The 18,093-nt window shown below is 40.8% G+C and overlaps 1 protein-coding gene across 4 annotated transcripts in view; it reads left to right on the top strand.

Moving 5' to 3' along the window:
• Positions 1-1,935: 1,935 nt before the first annotated feature.
• Dpp8 (dipeptidyl peptidase 8) overlaps positions 1,936-18,093 on the top strand; it is a 57,059-nt gene continuing 40,901 nt past the window's right edge. For 2 of the 4 annotated variants that reach the window (XM_005000764.3, XM_013145465.3), the window contains exons 1-4: positions 2,014-2,201; positions 4,671-4,807; positions 7,176-7,445; positions 10,411-10,523. In XM_005000764.3, coding sequence (XP_005000821.1) covers positions 4,792-4,807; positions 7,176-7,445; positions 10,411-10,523 — 399 coding nt within the window. In that variant the 5' untranslated portion in view covers positions 2,014-2,201; positions 4,671-4,791. Of the gene's footprint in view, positions 2,202-2,572; positions 3,112-4,670; positions 4,808-7,175; positions 7,446-10,410; positions 10,524-18,093 lie in introns of those variants that run through there. The other 2 variants (XM_005000765.3, XM_013145464.3) reach the window with 2 other exon arrangements.

Genomic DNA, 18,093 nt, shown 5'->3' on the forward strand with positions numbered 1-18,093 from the left:
AACAAGAAAACAAGGGATCCAGGCCTGCCAGGCAAACAAGTTGCTAGGCAGTGGGTTTCAAACTGACATTCTTCTTTGGAGGGTATACATAAACATGCTTGATTGGCTGAGCAGTACCCTACTTCCCATCAGGAGAGAAAGGGCTCCACCTGACCCCAGCTTTGTCTTGTCTTTATTTTTCTCATCCTCTTGCTGGTCCTTTACCCCAAGAACCTCGGGAGCTGCATTGGGTCACAGTCCTCTCCTGAGTACTGGGATTACAGGTATGTGCCACCATGCCTGGCTTTTTAAACTTTTTTAAAGCCTGCTGTAGAGGGAGAAAATAAAAACCAAAAAGTCTGAATTCACATCTCAGTCCATAATCAGTCATACGATTTAAGCAAGCCTTTCCCCTCTCTTGGACTCTTTTTATCTATGAAATCACGAGTTTTATTTTGTTTTGTTTGCTTTGTAGGGCGCGGGAGGCCTGTTTTGTTAAGGTGTAAACTGCACAAAGCCCAGGATGCCGTCCTTCTTGTTTCCTACCAGTGTCCCTAGTGCTTGGAACAGTGATAGTACAGGGTGCAGCTAGAAGGCAGATGCGTCAATGAAACCTGGCGCAGCACTTTTCCCGTGTTTTGTTAGTGCGCATGCGCTCAGAGAGCCTTCGGCTGGCTCCCAGGGCAGGACAAATTCCCAGGGGCTGCCGGGAGAAGATAACTGTTCTTTGGAGGAGCCGCAGCTCTAAAAAGCCTGCGGGAAGGCTCGCTGAACCACAGGGTGAATAATTGCATCCTGCGAGGCAGAGCAGAGGACCCAAATGGAGTTGCTATTAGTGCCATTAAAATCAATCTCGGTGATACACAAATGTGACGCAGTCTCTTGGTAATAATAGAAAATGGGATGCCTAGCTTTTCCACCATCTTCCACGTCCACACTTCTCCAGTCGTCTCCTCAGACACTATTTCTCTTTCTCTTTGTCAATGTAGGGGCAGACAAGGAAATAAACTGTGGCCCAAATGACTTCTGATTCTGATTGTACCAAGTCACTCTGGGCCTTCCTTTTATCTCTTATTTGCCTTCTTTAATGCAATTTAGAAAAAAAAGGTATATATTTGATTTGGGGATTGAACTCACAACCTTTACACTGAACTGCATCCTCGGCTTTTTTGTACTGCAACCTCGGTTTTTTTGTACTTTTGAGTCAAGGTCTTGCTAAATCACCATGCAGTTTAGACTGGTGTTTTGGGGTTTTTTGGACTGGGGATCAAACCTTGCGCTTTCCAGACAGGCGCTTATGCCGCTGAGCTAAATCCCCTACCCTGATCTTAAACTGTCGATCCTCCTACCTCAACCATCCAGAGTGCTGGGCTTATAAATAAGCATGCTTGAGAGTTATATCCCTTTTACAAATAGAGGAACCATGGCCCAAAGACACTGACATAATTGAAGGTCACATAATATTAGAGCCAAATTTCAGGTTTCTCTCAGCCATGGCTATGCTCTCCCAAGGCCGTAGTCTCTTTTCTCTGTGCGTTGTCTCCATGAAAGCACCAGGCTTTCTGCTTGATTCTGTTCCTTGCTGTAATCTCAGCCTGTACATTTTGGCCTGGCATGTGGACAGGGATTTTTGTTTGCCTTCAGCAGGCACTCAATACACATTATGTTTAAGTGGAGGAAAAAATTATTAAGAGCTGAGTGTGGTGATGCATACCTGCAGTCCTGGCATTTGGGAGGCCGAGGTAGGGTGAGCACCACAAATTCGAGACCAGCCTGGACTACACAGCGAGACCCTGAGTCCAAATACTTTTAATGAATAATTAGCGACGCACCACAACTGCGCCTGTGACTGAGCAAGTCGCGGCTCACCTCCGGATTTCTTCTATGGCCGGCTCGGCCGGGTCGCTCTTCCGACCCATAGGTGGCACTGTGGCGACCGGCGCCGCTCCGCAAGCAGCGGCGCCCTTCCTGGCTTGGCTGCACTTCCCAGACCGGAAGCGAAGCTCGAGGAACCGGAAGTGCCGGGGCCGCTTCAACCGCTGCCTCCGCCGCCCCCGCCGCCGCGGCCGCCTTAAAGTACGGAGTCCAGCGTCTTTAAGTACCGCGTCCGCCGCTGCCAAGAAAGCTGCTGTAGCTCGGACGGGAGCGGAGGCGGCGCGGCATGAAGCGGCGCAGACCCGCTCCGTAGTGCGTCGAACGGTCCGGGCGAGGCCGGGGGGAAGGTGCAGTATCCGCCCCTCTCCGCGCCTCGGCCCGCGAGGCCTGGGTCGCGGCCCCCGGGCCCTGCGCGTCTCCGAACGGCCGCCGTCTACGCCTTCCCCGGCCACTGGTTCCGCTGCCGCCCGCTCGGGGCCCAGCGACGGCGCAGCCGCCCGGCCGGAAGAGGGAGCACAGCTCCCAGGCGGCAGCGGCAAGGGCACGTCTGCGGGCGCCGCGCTGCTCGGGCCTCGCGGGGTCGTGGTCGGGGCGGCACCCGCCGCCGGGGATTCGGCCCAGGTTCCCTGCTCACCCCTGGGGTTTCCGGCCCCACTGCGTAGCGAGGTTATTTGGGCCCTATCGTAGCTGGCTGCGGGACGTTTTCTTGTCCAAGCGCCTCACGCGTTTTTGTCTCAGGCCCCTTCTCAAGTCTCTGCTGCCCCCATCTTCCTCATTCATAGCGTTTAAGGTCTTCGGTCCCTCGTTTTTTTTTTAAGGCAGGGTCTCCCTATGTACTTCAGACTGGCCTTGAACTCGGGGCAGTCCTCCTTCTCCAGCCTCCCAAATGCTGAGCCACCTCGCTGGTCACAGGATCTTCACCCCACTCTGACATAACGATTGCGGAGCTGACTTTGGACCCTGAAGCTGAAATGCCAGGCCTCCGCGAGGCGTGGGATGTTTAAATGCCCTTGAGTTTTAAAAATTATGGAATATGCTGTTGGAGTGGGTCCAAACCCGAGAGTCCTGGAGCTGTTTTATAGCACAGCGTGCTCTTCTGAGAGCCTTAGTGCCAAGAAACAGTATCTTCACGTCTTAGCCTGCTTTTTGCTGTGCCAGTATAAGCTCACCAGTATATTTCTCCTTGCCACTTTTCTCACCACATCTCACTCCAGCACCTACTTGAGCTATGGGAACCCAGGATTAAGGCTGAGCAAAGTAATGTAATGACAGATTTTTTTTTTTTTTTGAAAATAGACTAGGACAAAGTTAATGATTCTTTTTCCCAAAAAGTTACTACTTTGGTTATTTTCAGAGTATTGAAGCAAGAAAAAAAAAGGGGTGGGGGTACACTTAAAATGAGTAGGGTTTTTTTGTTTGTTTGTTTTTAGAGACGATCTCACTGTAGTTCAGGCCGACCTCAAAATTTTTGCAATCTGCCTGCCTCAGTCTCCCAACTGCTGAGATTACAGACATGTGTAACACCTGGCTAGAACAGTCTTTATCTTATTAAAAAAACTGAACATTTAAATTCAAATTCTTTGCCAGCCATGGTAGCACACGCTGGTAATCCCAGCCTTAGACCTAGCAGTCAGAAGGCTGAGGCAGAAGAATTGCTGTAAGTTCGAGGCCGGCCTGAACTGCATAGTGAAACCCTGTCTCAAAAAGACAAAAAAAAGGGGGGGGGGAGGCCTGGGGATTTAGCTCAGCGGCAGAAGCGCCTGCCTTGCAAGCAGGCAGTAGTGAGTTCGATCCCTGGTACCATTGGAAAGTAAAAAGACAAAAAAATAAAAACAAGTTCTTTTCCTTGGGGCAGAGATAGTGGATCATTCTTGTTTCTCCTAGTTGATTCTAAACAACTTGATGTAACATGTTAAAAGAGGAACATGAATAGGCAGGAGGAAATAAAGTTTACCGTTTTGGGAGGCTTTGCTATAGATACTTACTAACCTCATTTTGGTGTAGTATATCTATATTCTTTTGTATGTGTATCTATGATTTTTTTTTTTTTTTTTTTTTTTTTTAGTTCTGCAGATTGAACTCTGGGGCCTTTGCACTATCATGCATCCTAGCTTTTTTTACATTCTTATTTGAACCAGGATTTCTTACGTCACCAGGTTGCCTAGATGTGGCTCAAACTTGCAGTCCTCCTGCCCTCATCCTTGCATTGCTGTGTTTACAGGCGTGCAATACCACATCCCATGTCTGGTTTCCCTTGTTTAATTTTATTTTTTTGTCTTTTTTTTTTTTTTTTTTAATCGGTACCGGGGATCAAACTCGACCACACACTTGCAAGGCAGGCGCTTATGCCACTGAGCTAAATCGCCAGCCCCCCCCCTTTTTTTTTATATTTTTGAGATAGTGTCTCACTATATGGTTCATGCTGGCCTTGAACTCACAGTGATCTGCTTCACCTTCCCTAGTGCTGGGATTAAAGGCTTGAGCCTCTAAATCTGGCCTGATTTACTTTTTAAATTAAGCCCTTTCATAATTTTCCTTTTAATGTGTGTCTGGACTTAAAAGACTTATCTATGATTGGGCATTCTTTTGAGTAAATGGGCTATACAGAGCTACATAAATTTTTCAGCTTTTGATAATGCAAAGTTGTAGACATAAAGGAATTTAGGTGTCATGTAGTATACCAAAATGAATTCTGTATCAGTTATAAGTATCATTTTGGTACTTTTTAGGCTTAATCTTTTTTTACTACATAGGGTCCATTTTACTGTAATATTAATCAGTGGTCTTACATCTTATTTCATTATCCTGCTGAACAGGATTGGATGGTGAGAGAAGGAAAGTTTCCTCTGAGAAGAGAGCAGAATGAGCAGAAGGATCCGTACTTGAAACTGAGTGACTTGAAAATGATATCTTTGAGTGTGGAAGAGATCTGAACAGATGAAAATACAATCAGGTAGGCTTCAGGAAGGGCTCCTAAAAGAAGAGGTTGATGGGGCAGTAAAATCTGTGCCCTTTGTTGACCATGTATGCTGCCCCTAGGCAATTCAGGCCACATATTTTGAGTATCTGTATAAGATGTGACCAAATTCTGGAAGGTAAGTCAGGTATACCCTTGCATGAATCACAGATCTGTCCTAGAAAAGTCAGAATGAATAAACTGATTAGACATACACTGTGTGTGTGTGTATACATTTATGTGCAGAGAAAAAGAGGCGACCAAGATAATTTTAGGTACAAACCAATGCAACTTTTATATAGGAGAAATGTGAAGTTAACTCATGAAGCTTGGCAATAAGGCTTAGGAAGTCTTTCACCTGGGCTTCTCCCATCTTAAAAAAAAGGTTTCACATTTACTACAAGAGAAATGAGCCCGGTGTGTATAGATTCTTTTACTTGTTTTTTGCTTCATTAGATAGAAAACTAAGTTCATTGACACGTGATAGAAAGGAGACCTCCAGTAACTCTTTAGAGGAGCAAACAACATGGATGATGCTTATCAGTTGAACTAAGTGACTTAATTTTCTGCTGAGCTGTTTTGGATTCTAATGTTGAAAGTAAATGCCCAGTGATGATAATAATGCAGCTATATCGGATGTAAATAATAAGTATCCTAGTTGCCTTTGCAACTGCTACATTGAAAATCCCATATACATAGCAAGAAAAATGATACAGTATACCCAGAGCACACTGTTTAGCCTGTTTGCATGCCAATAATATATACCAGATGGATCAGTTCACAGCCTACACCAGCTAATAACTTTTTCTCTGTTAAAGTTATTTATCATGAATTCATGTTAACCTGCAAAATAGAGCTTTAAAAAGCATCATCTTAAGCATACCAGCTGTATGTGGATTTGTCTCTTGAAGTTGTTAAACAATTATGGTTACACAAGTGCAGTTAAGGTTATCTTCAATTCATAATTGTTTTTCAACCAATTAGTTGAAAGAGCAGTTTGTTCCATTATTATTATTATTATTATTATTATTATTATTTTGTCTTTTTCCTTTTTATCAGTACCAGGGATCGAACTCATGACTGCCTGCTTGCAAGGCAGACACTTATGCCACTGAGCTAAATCTCCAGCCCCAATGTTCCATTATTTTTTATGTTGTTGCTTTTTGGTAGTGCCATGAATAAATACATGCTAGAATCTCATGTTTTATGACAACATGTTTTTTTGGGTTTTTTTTTTTAGCCAGTCAAATTTAGCAGTGGGGGGGGGTGGTATACCAACTTTAGTGACACTAATGTTAATAAGTTCTGATAACCCACTGCCATCGGACCAGCGACAACATGTTTTGTTATTTAATACTTTTAAGTTAAATTTAAATATTAGAAAAGATAAAGGAAAAAAATGCATCTTCTAGATTTCTAAAATAAGCATTATTAGTACATGTGATAACACTTAGGAGATTGAATTGGTAAATTGAGTTCAAGCTTATAGCAAAATATTGATGGAAAAATTAAACACTTTCTTCATCAACTACTTCAACTAATTAAAGCCACCTAGTATCTTTTCGTGAATTACATAGTGTACAACAATAGTCCTGTCAGTTTCCTTAAAATATCGAGTCACAGCAGGTGTTCCATGGTAATTATGTCTAGTCTGATGCCTTTGCTGAAGACTTCGACAAGTACCAGCCAGGTAAGTGTTTCATTGTTTAGAGTTCCATTTAAATAAGTGCCCTAGGAAGATTATTACAAGTATATGGCTTGGGGGTCTGGGGATTTAGCTCAGAGGCATAAGCGCCTGCCTTGCAAGCAGGCAGTCGTGAGTTCGATCCAAAAAAAAAAAAAAAACGAGTATATGGCTTGTAACAATGTCTTTACTAATCTAATGGGTTGTGGTTACTTTTCTTAGCTAGGGAGATCCACGTTTTTCTTAGCTAGGGAGATCCACGTTTGTCAAAGGTGCTACATTCCTAAAGGCAGCAGCACACTTACTCCCTTGGTATGATGAACTTTGCGATTGCCACACTTGGTCTTGGTTGGAGGGTAGCAGCCACCTGGCATGCAGCCTGTTTCCTTCCAGTGTGGAAAAGAAAAACAATTTTTGGCAGGAGATACCTAAGGAGAACCTTTCATAAAAGTTCCCCAAGGGATTTCTAGTCACCGTGAACTTGACATGACCTCAGTGTTTTAAAATGTCATTTTAAAACAGCCCAGAAAAGGGAGAGCTGTTGCTTTCTTACTAGGTCTCAATGCAGCTGTGCTGGAAAGAATCTTCCTTGGTGGTGTTTTATTTTTTGGCCCATCAGACTGTCTTCTGGACCATGTGGAAAACAGCACTGTGAGCAGCTCTGTGTGCCTTGTTTTCTAGGAAAATGCAACATGGCAGCAGCAATGGAGACAGAGCAGCTGGGTGTTGAGATATTTGAAACTGCAGAGTGTGAGGAGAATATTGAATCACAGGATCAGCCCAAATTGGAGCCGTTTTATGTGGAGCGATATTCCTGGAGTCAGCTTAAAAAGCTGCTTGCCGATACCAGAAAATACCATGGCTATATGATGGCCAAGGCACCGCATGATTTTATGTTTGTGAAGAGAAATGACCCTGATGGGCCTCATTCGGACAGGATCTATTATCTTGGTGAGTATAAAGTCACAGTTCTGAAAGGAAATACTTTCTGAAGTCAGATTTAAGGACAGATAAAATTTGTATTCACATTTTGGTGAATAAGCCGGACAAGGTAGTGCATATCTGTAATCTTAGCTGCTAGAGAACCTGAGACAGGATTATAAATTCAAAGTCAGCCCCGGGCAATTTAGTGAGACCTTGTCTCCAAATAAAAAATGGGAAAAGGGGCCAGGAGTTTAGCTCAGCGGCATAAGCCCCTGCCTGGCAAGCTCGAGATCTTGAGTTTGATCCCAGGTACCAAAAAAATGGTGAGGGAGCAGGACTGGGCTTGTAACTCAGTGGCCTCTGATTTGATCCCCGGTGTAGGATGGGAGGAGGGAATTTGGTGAAAAAATAAGCAAATGTTTCTATTAAAAGACAAAAAATCCTTTTAATTTGAAGAACTGTGTGAGACCTATTTTAATTTTGGTTTGGCTTTTTTTCCCCAGAAATTGGACTCAGGACCTTACGCTTGCCAGGCAGCACTGTGCCACTGACCTATATCCCTGCCCCTGTCTCATTAACTTTAGCAGATAACAAATGATGAATTTTTTGTTTGTTTATTTTTTGAATTTTTGAGACAGGTTTTCACTGTGTAGTTCAGGCTGGTCTTGAACTCACTGTGTAGCCTAGGATGATCTCAGACTCAAGGTGGTCTTTCTGCCTCAGCCTTTCCGGTGCTAGGATTACAGGTGTGTGCCACCATACCCAGCCTCAAACTGTGATTTGTTCATGATCTTTTTCAAAGTTAAGGATGTCAAACATTGCTTTTTTCTAATTTAAAAAGTCTCTCCTTTAGAATGTCAAATTAGAACAAACAAAATTACTAGTTTGTTCCGATTCTTAATAGCTGCTGCTTTCATTTTTTTAAAAGTTGGTTTTGGTCTTTTTTTCCTGATTCTATTCATTGTAGATTTAAATTTTCTAAAATACACACATACGTTCCTTGACTTGTTTGTATGTATATATGTGCATATGCACGTGTGTTAGGGTCTGAACCTAGGGCCTGGTGCAAGCTAAGTACATACTCCACCACCGAGTTCTACCTTGAGCTCTGATTTTAAAAAATAAGTTTGTCTTCCTTCAAAGCCGTTTGTCATACATTTCATTGATTCATTGTGTATATAAGGATCTTTTTAGAGATATTGTTTGCTGAGTCTATATAATTACAGATTTTTTTTTTCTTCCCATAGAGTCTCGCTATGTAGTCTAGGCTGCCCTTGAACTTACGATGTAATCCAGGCTGGCCTCAAATTTGTAGCAGTCTGTCTACCTTGGCCTTCCAAGTACTGGGATTACAGGTGTCTACCACCATGCCTGGCTAGATTCATTCTTTTTTTAACAACTTCAGAGTGTTATATAATCGTGCCATGTTTAATTTACTGAGACCCTAGTAATAATCACTTAAGGTTTCTTTGTGATTATGCAAAGAGGAGGCAGTGTCACTGTATTGGATCATTTTGCGTATGTGTGAATATATATAACTTATAGAACTAATTCCCAAGAGCAGCACTGCGTGGACAAAGCATAGAACTGCTTGGAATTATGATTGATATCGCTGAATTTTCCCTTCAAAAAAGCTACTAGGCTTATGGTACCCCCACAATTTTCTCAGAACATCTATCTCTCCATACTCACAGTGACACTAAGTAAATAATGTTTTTGGTCTTTCACAGTGTGATTAGTGAACAGAAACCTCATACTGTACCTCTAATTTCTCTTACAGGTGAAGTTGAGCATCTTTTTGCATATTTAAAAGCCATTGTATTTATTCCCTTTCTGTGAATGATCTGTTTATAAACATTTTATGGTATTAGAGGGTAAATGCAAGGCCTACATGTGCTAGACAAGTGCTCTATACCACTGGGCTGCATTCCCAGCCCTTTGAGTTTCTTAAATTTTGAGACAGGGTCTAGCTAAAGTTGCCCAGGCTGGCCTCAAACTTGGAAGTCCTTTTGCCTCAGCCTTTTGAGTAGCAGGGTTTCAGATGTGCACCAATACAGCTGACTGTCTGTGCCTTTATAAAATTGAGTTGGAGTTCTTTTTCTTAATGACTTGAAGCATTTTATAAAGCAGGACTTTCCCTTGGTGATATTTTTCTCTGAGATTTTTTGGGGATGGGGTTTTACTATGTCCCCCAGGGTGCCTGGAACTGAACAGCCCTCCCATCTTCACTTTCTGAGTAGTCAGGACCTCAGGCTTCTACCACTGTGTCCAGCATTCAACAAGGTCTCATTTGTCCTTTGCCATTAGTGCCTTTTGCCATACTGAAATTTGTGATTTTTTTTTTGATAGTTAAAATTTTACTTTCTGTAAGTTTGGCCTATCTAGAAGGTCTTTCCCAACTCCAAGATTGTTTTAAAAATCTTAATGTTAGGGTCTGGGGATTTAGGTCAGTGGCATAAGTGCCTGCCTGGCAAGCATGAGATTGTGAGTTTGATACCCACTACCAAAAAAAAAAAAAAAATCTTACTGTTTTCTTCAACACTTTTACTGAATTTTTTTAACTTAATCTTTGTATCATTTCTTTTTCTTTTTTCTTTTGTTTTGAGACAGGGTCTCACTATGCAATTCAGGCTGGCTTTGAGCTCATTTTGTTGTCCACTCTGGCCTCTGGCCTCAAACTCAGAGCAGTCATCCATCCTCAGCTTCTTGAGTGCTGGGATCACAGCTGTGCCCCATTGCTCCCAGCTTAAAATAACTTTTATCTGAATTCTTACATATTCTTGTTTGTTTTAAGGGGGTCTAAGATTTGAATATCAAAATGAAACATCATTTTTCTGTGAAAGCTTGTTTTTCTTAAATGTGCACATGCTACATACTTACTATAGATCCCACAGAGTGTAAAGTGTAGTATGGGGAAGGCATGATGTACTTCTACTATGATTACAATAAGAATGCTGTTTGAAATAATAATAAAGGATTGTTTTTCTCATAGCCATGTCTGGTGAGAACAGAGAAAACACACTATTTTATTCTGAAATTCCTAAAACCATTAACAAAGCAGCCGTCTTAATGCTTTCTTGGAAGCCGCTTTTGGATCTTTTTCAGGTAAGACTGAATATTGTTATTCCTGTGATGTGGTGTGTACTTTCAGATACTGCCTGTACATGTATTTACAGGGAGAGTTGATACAGTGGGGATTTTATATTTGAAGTAGATATGAATCAAAAGAAATTAAGATATTTTGGAATTTTGTTCCATAGGATTCTTAACGTGTGAAACTAAAGGATATTTTGATTTCTTTTAAGTTTCTTTTTCCTTCCATAAACTTTATAGTTAAGTAGTTCTCATATTTTTTGGAGGGGGTGTTGGCATAACACACATACACATATCTCTGAAAAGGCTTTAAACTTTAAATTGAATTTGTAGTTGTAATGCTTAGTAACAGCACTGACAAAAATACTAAATTCAACTTTTTGCTGCTAAATTTAGGTAAATTGAACACATAAGTGTTTAAAAAAAAAAAAAACAACATAAGGGTTTTTTTTGTTTGTTTCCATTCAATATTTTTCCTTTAGACAAAAAAGTAAATAGTTGAAAATATCCCAAAGACAAGATGTTGGTTTGGATGCAATTGTTTGCATTTTTGATTTTCAATTATAACTTTTTATGGGGAATTTTCTTCTTGAAAGACACATTTATACAAAGAACTAAAATATGATACTCTTTTTTTTTTTTTTTTTTTAATCCATACCAGGGATCAAACTCACAACTACGTGCTTGCAAGGCAGGCGCTTATACCGCTGAGCTAAATCCCCAGCCCCTAAAATATGATATTGTGAAGAATTTTTAAAAAATCACTTCCATGACAACTAGCTGTTTTGGTTGCAGCTGTTTATTTCAGGTGTTTTTTTTTTTTTTTTTTTTTTTTTTTAACATAGTCTGTGACTTTAAAAAATGGTTCCTTGAGGCTGGGGTGTACCTGAGTGGTAGAGGAGTGTCCCCCAACCTTTTTGGTACAGGAATGCAGGAAGTAGAGGAAATTAGTCGTGCGTATTGGATTTGCTGTGCGTTTTATTTCTGTTACTGTGCTTCCTTCAACAGCATACACACTAAGCTATTTCTGTTTGTAATATATAATGAAATACTGGTACAGCTCACCACAGTGAGGGGGAGCCAGGAAATCATTTTCTTGCCGCTGGACAGCTCCATGTGGAAGTGATGGGGACCAGTGACAGTGAAAGTGTGTTGTTGATGTCCAGTCTACGCTGTAATCTTGTTTTGGTTGCTGTTGCTGCAGAAAACCAGCTTCACACAGATAGGATGTTGGAAATGGAAGTAGGCTTTTCAGTATTTTCATGGCAATCTCAGGATACTCTACCTTGACCTTAATCCACAATGTGTACAGAGATGAAATTGTCACAAGCATAGTTTTAAGACCATTGACATTTGCAGTCATAAGCAGTTGGTCTTCTTGTGTGTGCAAAGTTCATTCACCTGGCTTATTCACTAGTAAGTTGTGGATCCATTCTTTCCCAATTTGGGAGGCTTTTACGGTTGGGAAATAATACTCAGACTCTTTTGAAAGCTGCAGTAAGTGGTCGTGCACCAGGTGGCAGAAGGAAGACTTCCTCAGTCTCTTTCAAAATCTGTTAATGTTTGAAACATTCAGAAAACTCCAATGCAAGCCAGACGTGGCGGTGCTCACCTGTAATCCTAGCACTTGGGAGGCTGAGGCAGGAGGCTTGCCACAAGTTCAAGGTCAGCAGAGGCTGCATAATTAGTTCAAGATCAGCCTGCACTACATGATGAGATCCTCTTTCAAAAAACAAACAAACAAAGCAATATTTACTCACTACTCCCATATTCATTTTGCTGTTTACCTACTTCCTTGCACCCAGTTGCTGTTCTCATTGAAGTAACCAAGTTTGTGGAACAGGTTGAATATGTCAGATAAGCAAATTTTACTACCTATTCTCTGTTGCTGAAATGTGCTGCCAGTAGAAACTGTTTTTTAAAAAACAGATCTCTGGAGCAGCTCTCAAACTCAAAAAACTGGCCAATGATCTACCTTTAGAAAGCCTTCTCACTTCTGTGTAAGAGAAAATGTGTGTGTTCTGTATCCATCTCCTCCTTACAGAGTTACATTAATAGATGTGAGTTAAGGGTCTATACTTTAATGCTGTTGATACTTTTAATCACATCCTGCAAAACGTTAGGTACAAGTGACATTTTTTGATTAGCCAGCATCTCTTTTGTTGCTGTTTTGTTTTTTTGAGACAGGATCTCACTGTGTAGTTCAGGCTGGCCCTTGTACTCACTATATATGCTGGCACTGAACTCAACAGCAGTCCTCCTGCCTCAGCCTCCAGAGTGCTGGGATTACAGGTGTGTGCCACCATGCCTGGCAAGTCAGCATTTCTGTGAGTATTCACACTCAGAAGTGACCTCTTTGATCCATGTGGTGAAATCAGAAAGCTGTCCAGCTATGGCAGCTGCTCCAACCATGTAAAGACTGGCACAAAATGTTTTCCTGATATATAGTTACAGACTTGAATAGTTTTCCTGATATATAGTTAAAGACTTGAATAGTTACACAGCTATTATGTGATTGGCAACAAAAGTACATAAAATGTCATCCTCCTGAAAAATACCTTACACAAATACAAGCATTGATTAGTGACTTGTCAACTTTGAGAGATTCATCAACCTGCATTGTACACTATGGTGACTCCTTAATCCTCTCTTAACAATTGTGCCTTGGTATCTTCTGCTATTTCATCTGTTCATCTAGTGGTGCTGCCAGCTGAAAGAGGAGCACGTGCCACCTTTAGAACTTCAGAAGTTTGCAACAAGTGTCCTTAGCAGCAGGCAAGATCAACTCGTTGTCAATAGTAAAAAGCTCTGGCAGTGCAGTTAGTCACTTAGAGTGGTGTTCTCAGTACAGACACTTTTCATGAAGTGATGGGCTTCAATACTTGCTTCTGTTCTTTGTATTTATGGTTTTTCTTTTGGAAAGTTCCGAAGGCTGGTCTCCATATGGCAAAGCAGTTTTGAAGATTCTGTGACCAGTACCACATATTACACCAAGTGGACTTGGAGAATGTGAATCATCTGTTTTATTGAACCTGTGATTAAAATAGAATTCTTGGTATTTTATTTTAAATGCAGCTTCCTTTTTGTTGGCAGTCTTAAAGAGGTTTTTTTTTTTTTTTTTTTGGTCTTTTTCCTTTTTATCGGTACCGGGGATTGAACTCACAACTGTCTGCTTGCAAAGCAGGCGCTTATGCCACTGAGCTAAATCCCCAGCCCCGTGTTAAAGAGTTTTCTACTGTCTCATCATTGGGTCTTTCCTCCTTTTCCAAGAAGCTTTCCAGTGATGTCTGGTTTATATTCATTTGGTCTAGGGTTAACTGTGGGCTTAGCACAACTGTGACTGAGGTAAGTATAGGTTGCAGGAAAGAGACAGAGATGGAAGTGTTAAGTAAAATAACTGGTGGGTCACAGTGGACTAAAATAAGTATCAGATTCTGACCTAAAGCCTGCAACAGATGCCCCTTCATTGCAACTTGCCACTTGCTGACAGGGTTTTGAGTCTGCAAGCAATTGATATATTAGTATTGTCTCTGCTCTGCAGTCAAACCTCTCTGTTAATGTGAATCTGTATTTGCAGCCACTCCTCAGTGCTAGCTAGCATCACTGCTTCAATTCGACTTCAGAACATCAGCCATTAGATTCTTACAAGGAGCACGCAACCTAGATCCCTCACAGGTGCAGTTTCCAGTAGGATTCGAATTCTCTTAAGGATCTGATCTTACAGTATTCGGTAATCCTGGCAGTGGGGAGCAGCTATAAATACAGATGCAGTTTCTCCCAATAGCTGTGAAGTCTCCTGGTGTGTGACTGGTTTCTGTCCGGGTCCAGGACAAGGGCTTGAAGCCCTGTGCTTTAGATCATATTGATTGTGTCGTTGAAATTTCTATTCTTACTGTTTTTTCTCTGTTCTATCAGTTATTTAGAGAGGAATATTAAGATCTCCAACCATAATTGTAGATTGGACTTTTTCTCTTTGCAGTTTTATTAGCTTTTGCTTTGTGTGTTTTACAACACTGGGGGTTGAACCTAGGGGCTCACATGCACTCTACCACTGAGCAGCATCCTCAGTTCTTTTTCTAATTTGCCCAAATTGTGATTTTTCTGTCTCAGCCTCTTGAGCAGCTGCGACAGTAAGCATGTGCGATCACATCTGACTGCTTTATCTATTGTGTAGCTATGTGGTGAAGTCTGTAACTAAAAACGATTATTTAGTATGTCCTGGTAAACTGATCTCTTTGTTATGAAATGACTATTTTTGTTTCAGGTAATAATCTTTCTTCCAAAATTTTCTTGCAATTAATATAGCAACTCTAGTTTTCGTTCAGTTATTGCCAGCCTGAAATACCCTTTCCATTCCCTTTTTAACAACTTTATAGTGATGTAATTCACATACCATACAGCATGTTTAATATTTTCAGTTTGCTAACTGATAGAACTGTGGGGGGAGGAAGACTGGCAGTGGCTGAAAAGTTAAGAAGTATGAAATATAAATGACCTTTATTTTGGGAATGCGGGGAGAGACACCCCTGACCCCCTGGGGCGTGGCATCTCCACCGCAGGGCTGGCGATCTCTCCGTGGAACACGTGGAGTGAGGCACGTAAGTAGCGTCGGCTTTGGGTCGGCTAAGGGGCGTTAGGGATGCACAGGTAGCTCATTGGTCTTTGTTTGGCGCCAGAGGTAGATTCCTAAGTGGGGGGAGATAGGATCTCCTTGGCTTTACAGGCTAAAGTAATCCTGCCTGGGCCAAAACCCTTTCACTAACCATTGCCATAGTCTAACTTTAGACCATTTTTGTCCTCCCCAAAAGATATCCTTACTAATTACTGCTCATCCAGCTCTCCCTCCCTCCTGCCAGGCCCCGTTAACAACTAATCAACTTTGGTTCCCTCAATTTGCCTATTGTGAATATTTCACATAAATGAAATTATATGGTAATAGTTCTTTATGACTGGTTTCTTTCACTTAACCATAATATTATCTAGATTTATCCACATTGTAGCAAGTAACAATATTTCACTTATTATGGCTGAGTATCATCCCACTATATGAGCATACTACATTTTATTGATTGGCATACAGACATTTGGATTATTTCAGCTTTGGAGCTATTATGAATACTGCTTTTAGCAGTAGTACTCAAGTTTTGTTTAGATGTATTATCTCCACTTCTCTGGGTATATATCTAGAACTGAGATTACAGGGTTATATACTGATTCTGTATTTAAATTTTCAGGGTCTTACCAAACTTTTCCGCAGCACTGCACCATTTTACATCCTCATGAGCAATGTATGTGGGTTTGATGCATCCTCGACAACCTGGGGTTTTTTGTTGTTGTTGTTTTGTTTTGTTTTTGTTTTGGTGTCAGGAATCAAACTCACAACCTGGTACTTGCTGCTTGCTGGGAGGTGCTGTGCTGCTGAGCTATATCCCTGGCCCTCAGCCTTTTTTTTTTTAAGCCTTGGTAAACCTTGTTGTGGTGCCTCATTTTGATCACAGCCATCCTAGTGAATGTAAAGTGGTCATTCACTGTTGTTTTCATTTGTATTTCCTTTTTTTTTTTTTTTTTTTTATCGGTACTAGGAATCGAACTCACGACCGCCTGCTTGCAAGGCAGCTGCTTATGCCGCTGAGCTAAATCCCCAGCCTTCATTTGTATTTCCCTAATGACCAATGATATCAAGCACCTTTTTAGATGTTTATTGACTACTTGTGTATATCTTCTTTGGAGAACTGTGTGCTCAGGTCCTTTGTTCATTTTTAATTGGTTCTTAAAGGTTAAGAATTCTTAATGTGTTCTACATACTTAACCTTTATCAGATGTGTGATTTACAAATATTTTTTCTCATTCTGTGGGTTGTGCTTTACTTTTTAAAAATAGAGTAATTTATTATAGTTAATATAAAATCAGCTCGGTTAACTCTGGTGTTTATCATTACAATAATTAATACAAATCTGTACATTTAAACACAGTTATTTTGGTCTCTCCTTTCTGGAGGATGGCATTTTTATGCTTTGTGATTCTTTCTTCTATTCATCATTTATGTTAATTTTTCTAAAGCATTTGTAAAATACACATAACATAAAACTTATCATAGTAACTGTTTTTAAGAGTGCGTCAGTGGCATTGAGTAGATTACTTACCATGCAGACATCACCACTATCCACAGAACTCTTTTTATCTCCTAGGGTGGTAACTCTGCCCATCAAACAATAACTTCTCATTATCCCCCTTCTCCCAGCCCACCTGCACCTTTTGTCTGAATGAATTGTCTACTTAACTACCTCATGTAAGTGTGATTATACAGTGTTAATCTTTTTGTGACTGGCTTTCTCATTTAGCATAATGTTCAGTTTTAGGGCTAAAAAATATTATATGTATAAAGCACATTTTATGTATTCATTGTATTTTGATGGACACCTAAGTTGCTTCCACTTTTCAGCGTGTTGCAAATAATGCTATTATGAACATAGGTATGTAAATTTCTGTTCCTGTCCTGGTTTTCAGTTCTTTTGAGTATAACCAGAAGTAGACTTCTGTATCAAATGGTAATTGTGTGTTTAACTTTCTAAAGAGATGCCATACTGTTTTCCTTAGTAGATATAGCAGTAGTTATGGCTACACCATTTTACTTAAGCATCAGCAGTGTGTAAGGCTTTTAATTTCTTTACATCCTCAACAATGCTCTTTATATTCCATTTTTTTTTTAAATTATAGATATCCTAATGGGTGTGAGGTGTTCGCTCATTGTATTTTGATTTCAGTTCTCACCTGAGTTTCTTTCCCTGTGCTTATTGGCCATTTGTACATCCAGAGGAAATGTCAGTTGACAACATACAGGTCTATTCCTGGGCTCTAAATCCTATTCCATTGACCCACATGCCTGTCTTCATGGCTAATATGTGTCCCTTGCAGTTCCATATGAGTGTTATGATGGTCGGTTTGTCCATGTCTAGAAAACCATACTGTCTTGATTGATGTAGCCCTAGGCAGTGGTGGTAGCGGCTGCTGTTGCTGCTGCTACTGCGAGGAGGGTCCTGGGGAGTAAACATAGGGCTTCACAGTGCTGAGTGAGCCCTTGTCCTAACTTTTGAATTTTGAAAGTTCCTCAGGGGCTGGGGATTTAGCTCAGTAGCATAAGCACCTGCCTGGCAAGCGTGAAGTTGTGAGTTCGATCCCGGTACCGCAAAAAAAAAAAAAAAAAAAAAAGTCCTCCAATATAGTTCTTATTTTTGAAGATCGCTTTGGCTATTCTGTATCCCCTGACATTCTGTATGAATTTTATGGAGACGGTTTGTCCATATGTGGGCAAAGGCTCTTGGAATTCTGATAGGCGTGCCATGGAATCTGTCTTCAGTCCACACCCAGTGGGTGTCTTTCCGTCGATTTAAATGTTTTATACTATTTTCAATGTATAAATCCAGCATTTAAAAAAGTTTTTATTGGTATTTCCTGTTGATACTTTAAATGGGATTGTTTTCTTAATTTCATTTTCAAATTCATAGTATACAAAAATAGAAATGAGTTTTGTTTGTATTGCTCTTGTTGCCTGCCACTTTGCTGAACTCATTTGTCAGCTCTA

Source organism: Cavia porcellus, unplaced genomic scaffold (genome assembly GCF_034190915.1).
Source record: "Cavia porcellus strain 051 isolate PalLab524CR breed Dunkin Hartley unplaced genomic scaffold, mCavPor4.1 scaffold_37, whole genome shotgun sequence".
In the NCBI taxonomy this organism is placed as follows: Eukaryota; Metazoa; Chordata; class Mammalia; order Rodentia; family Caviidae; genus Cavia; species Cavia porcellus.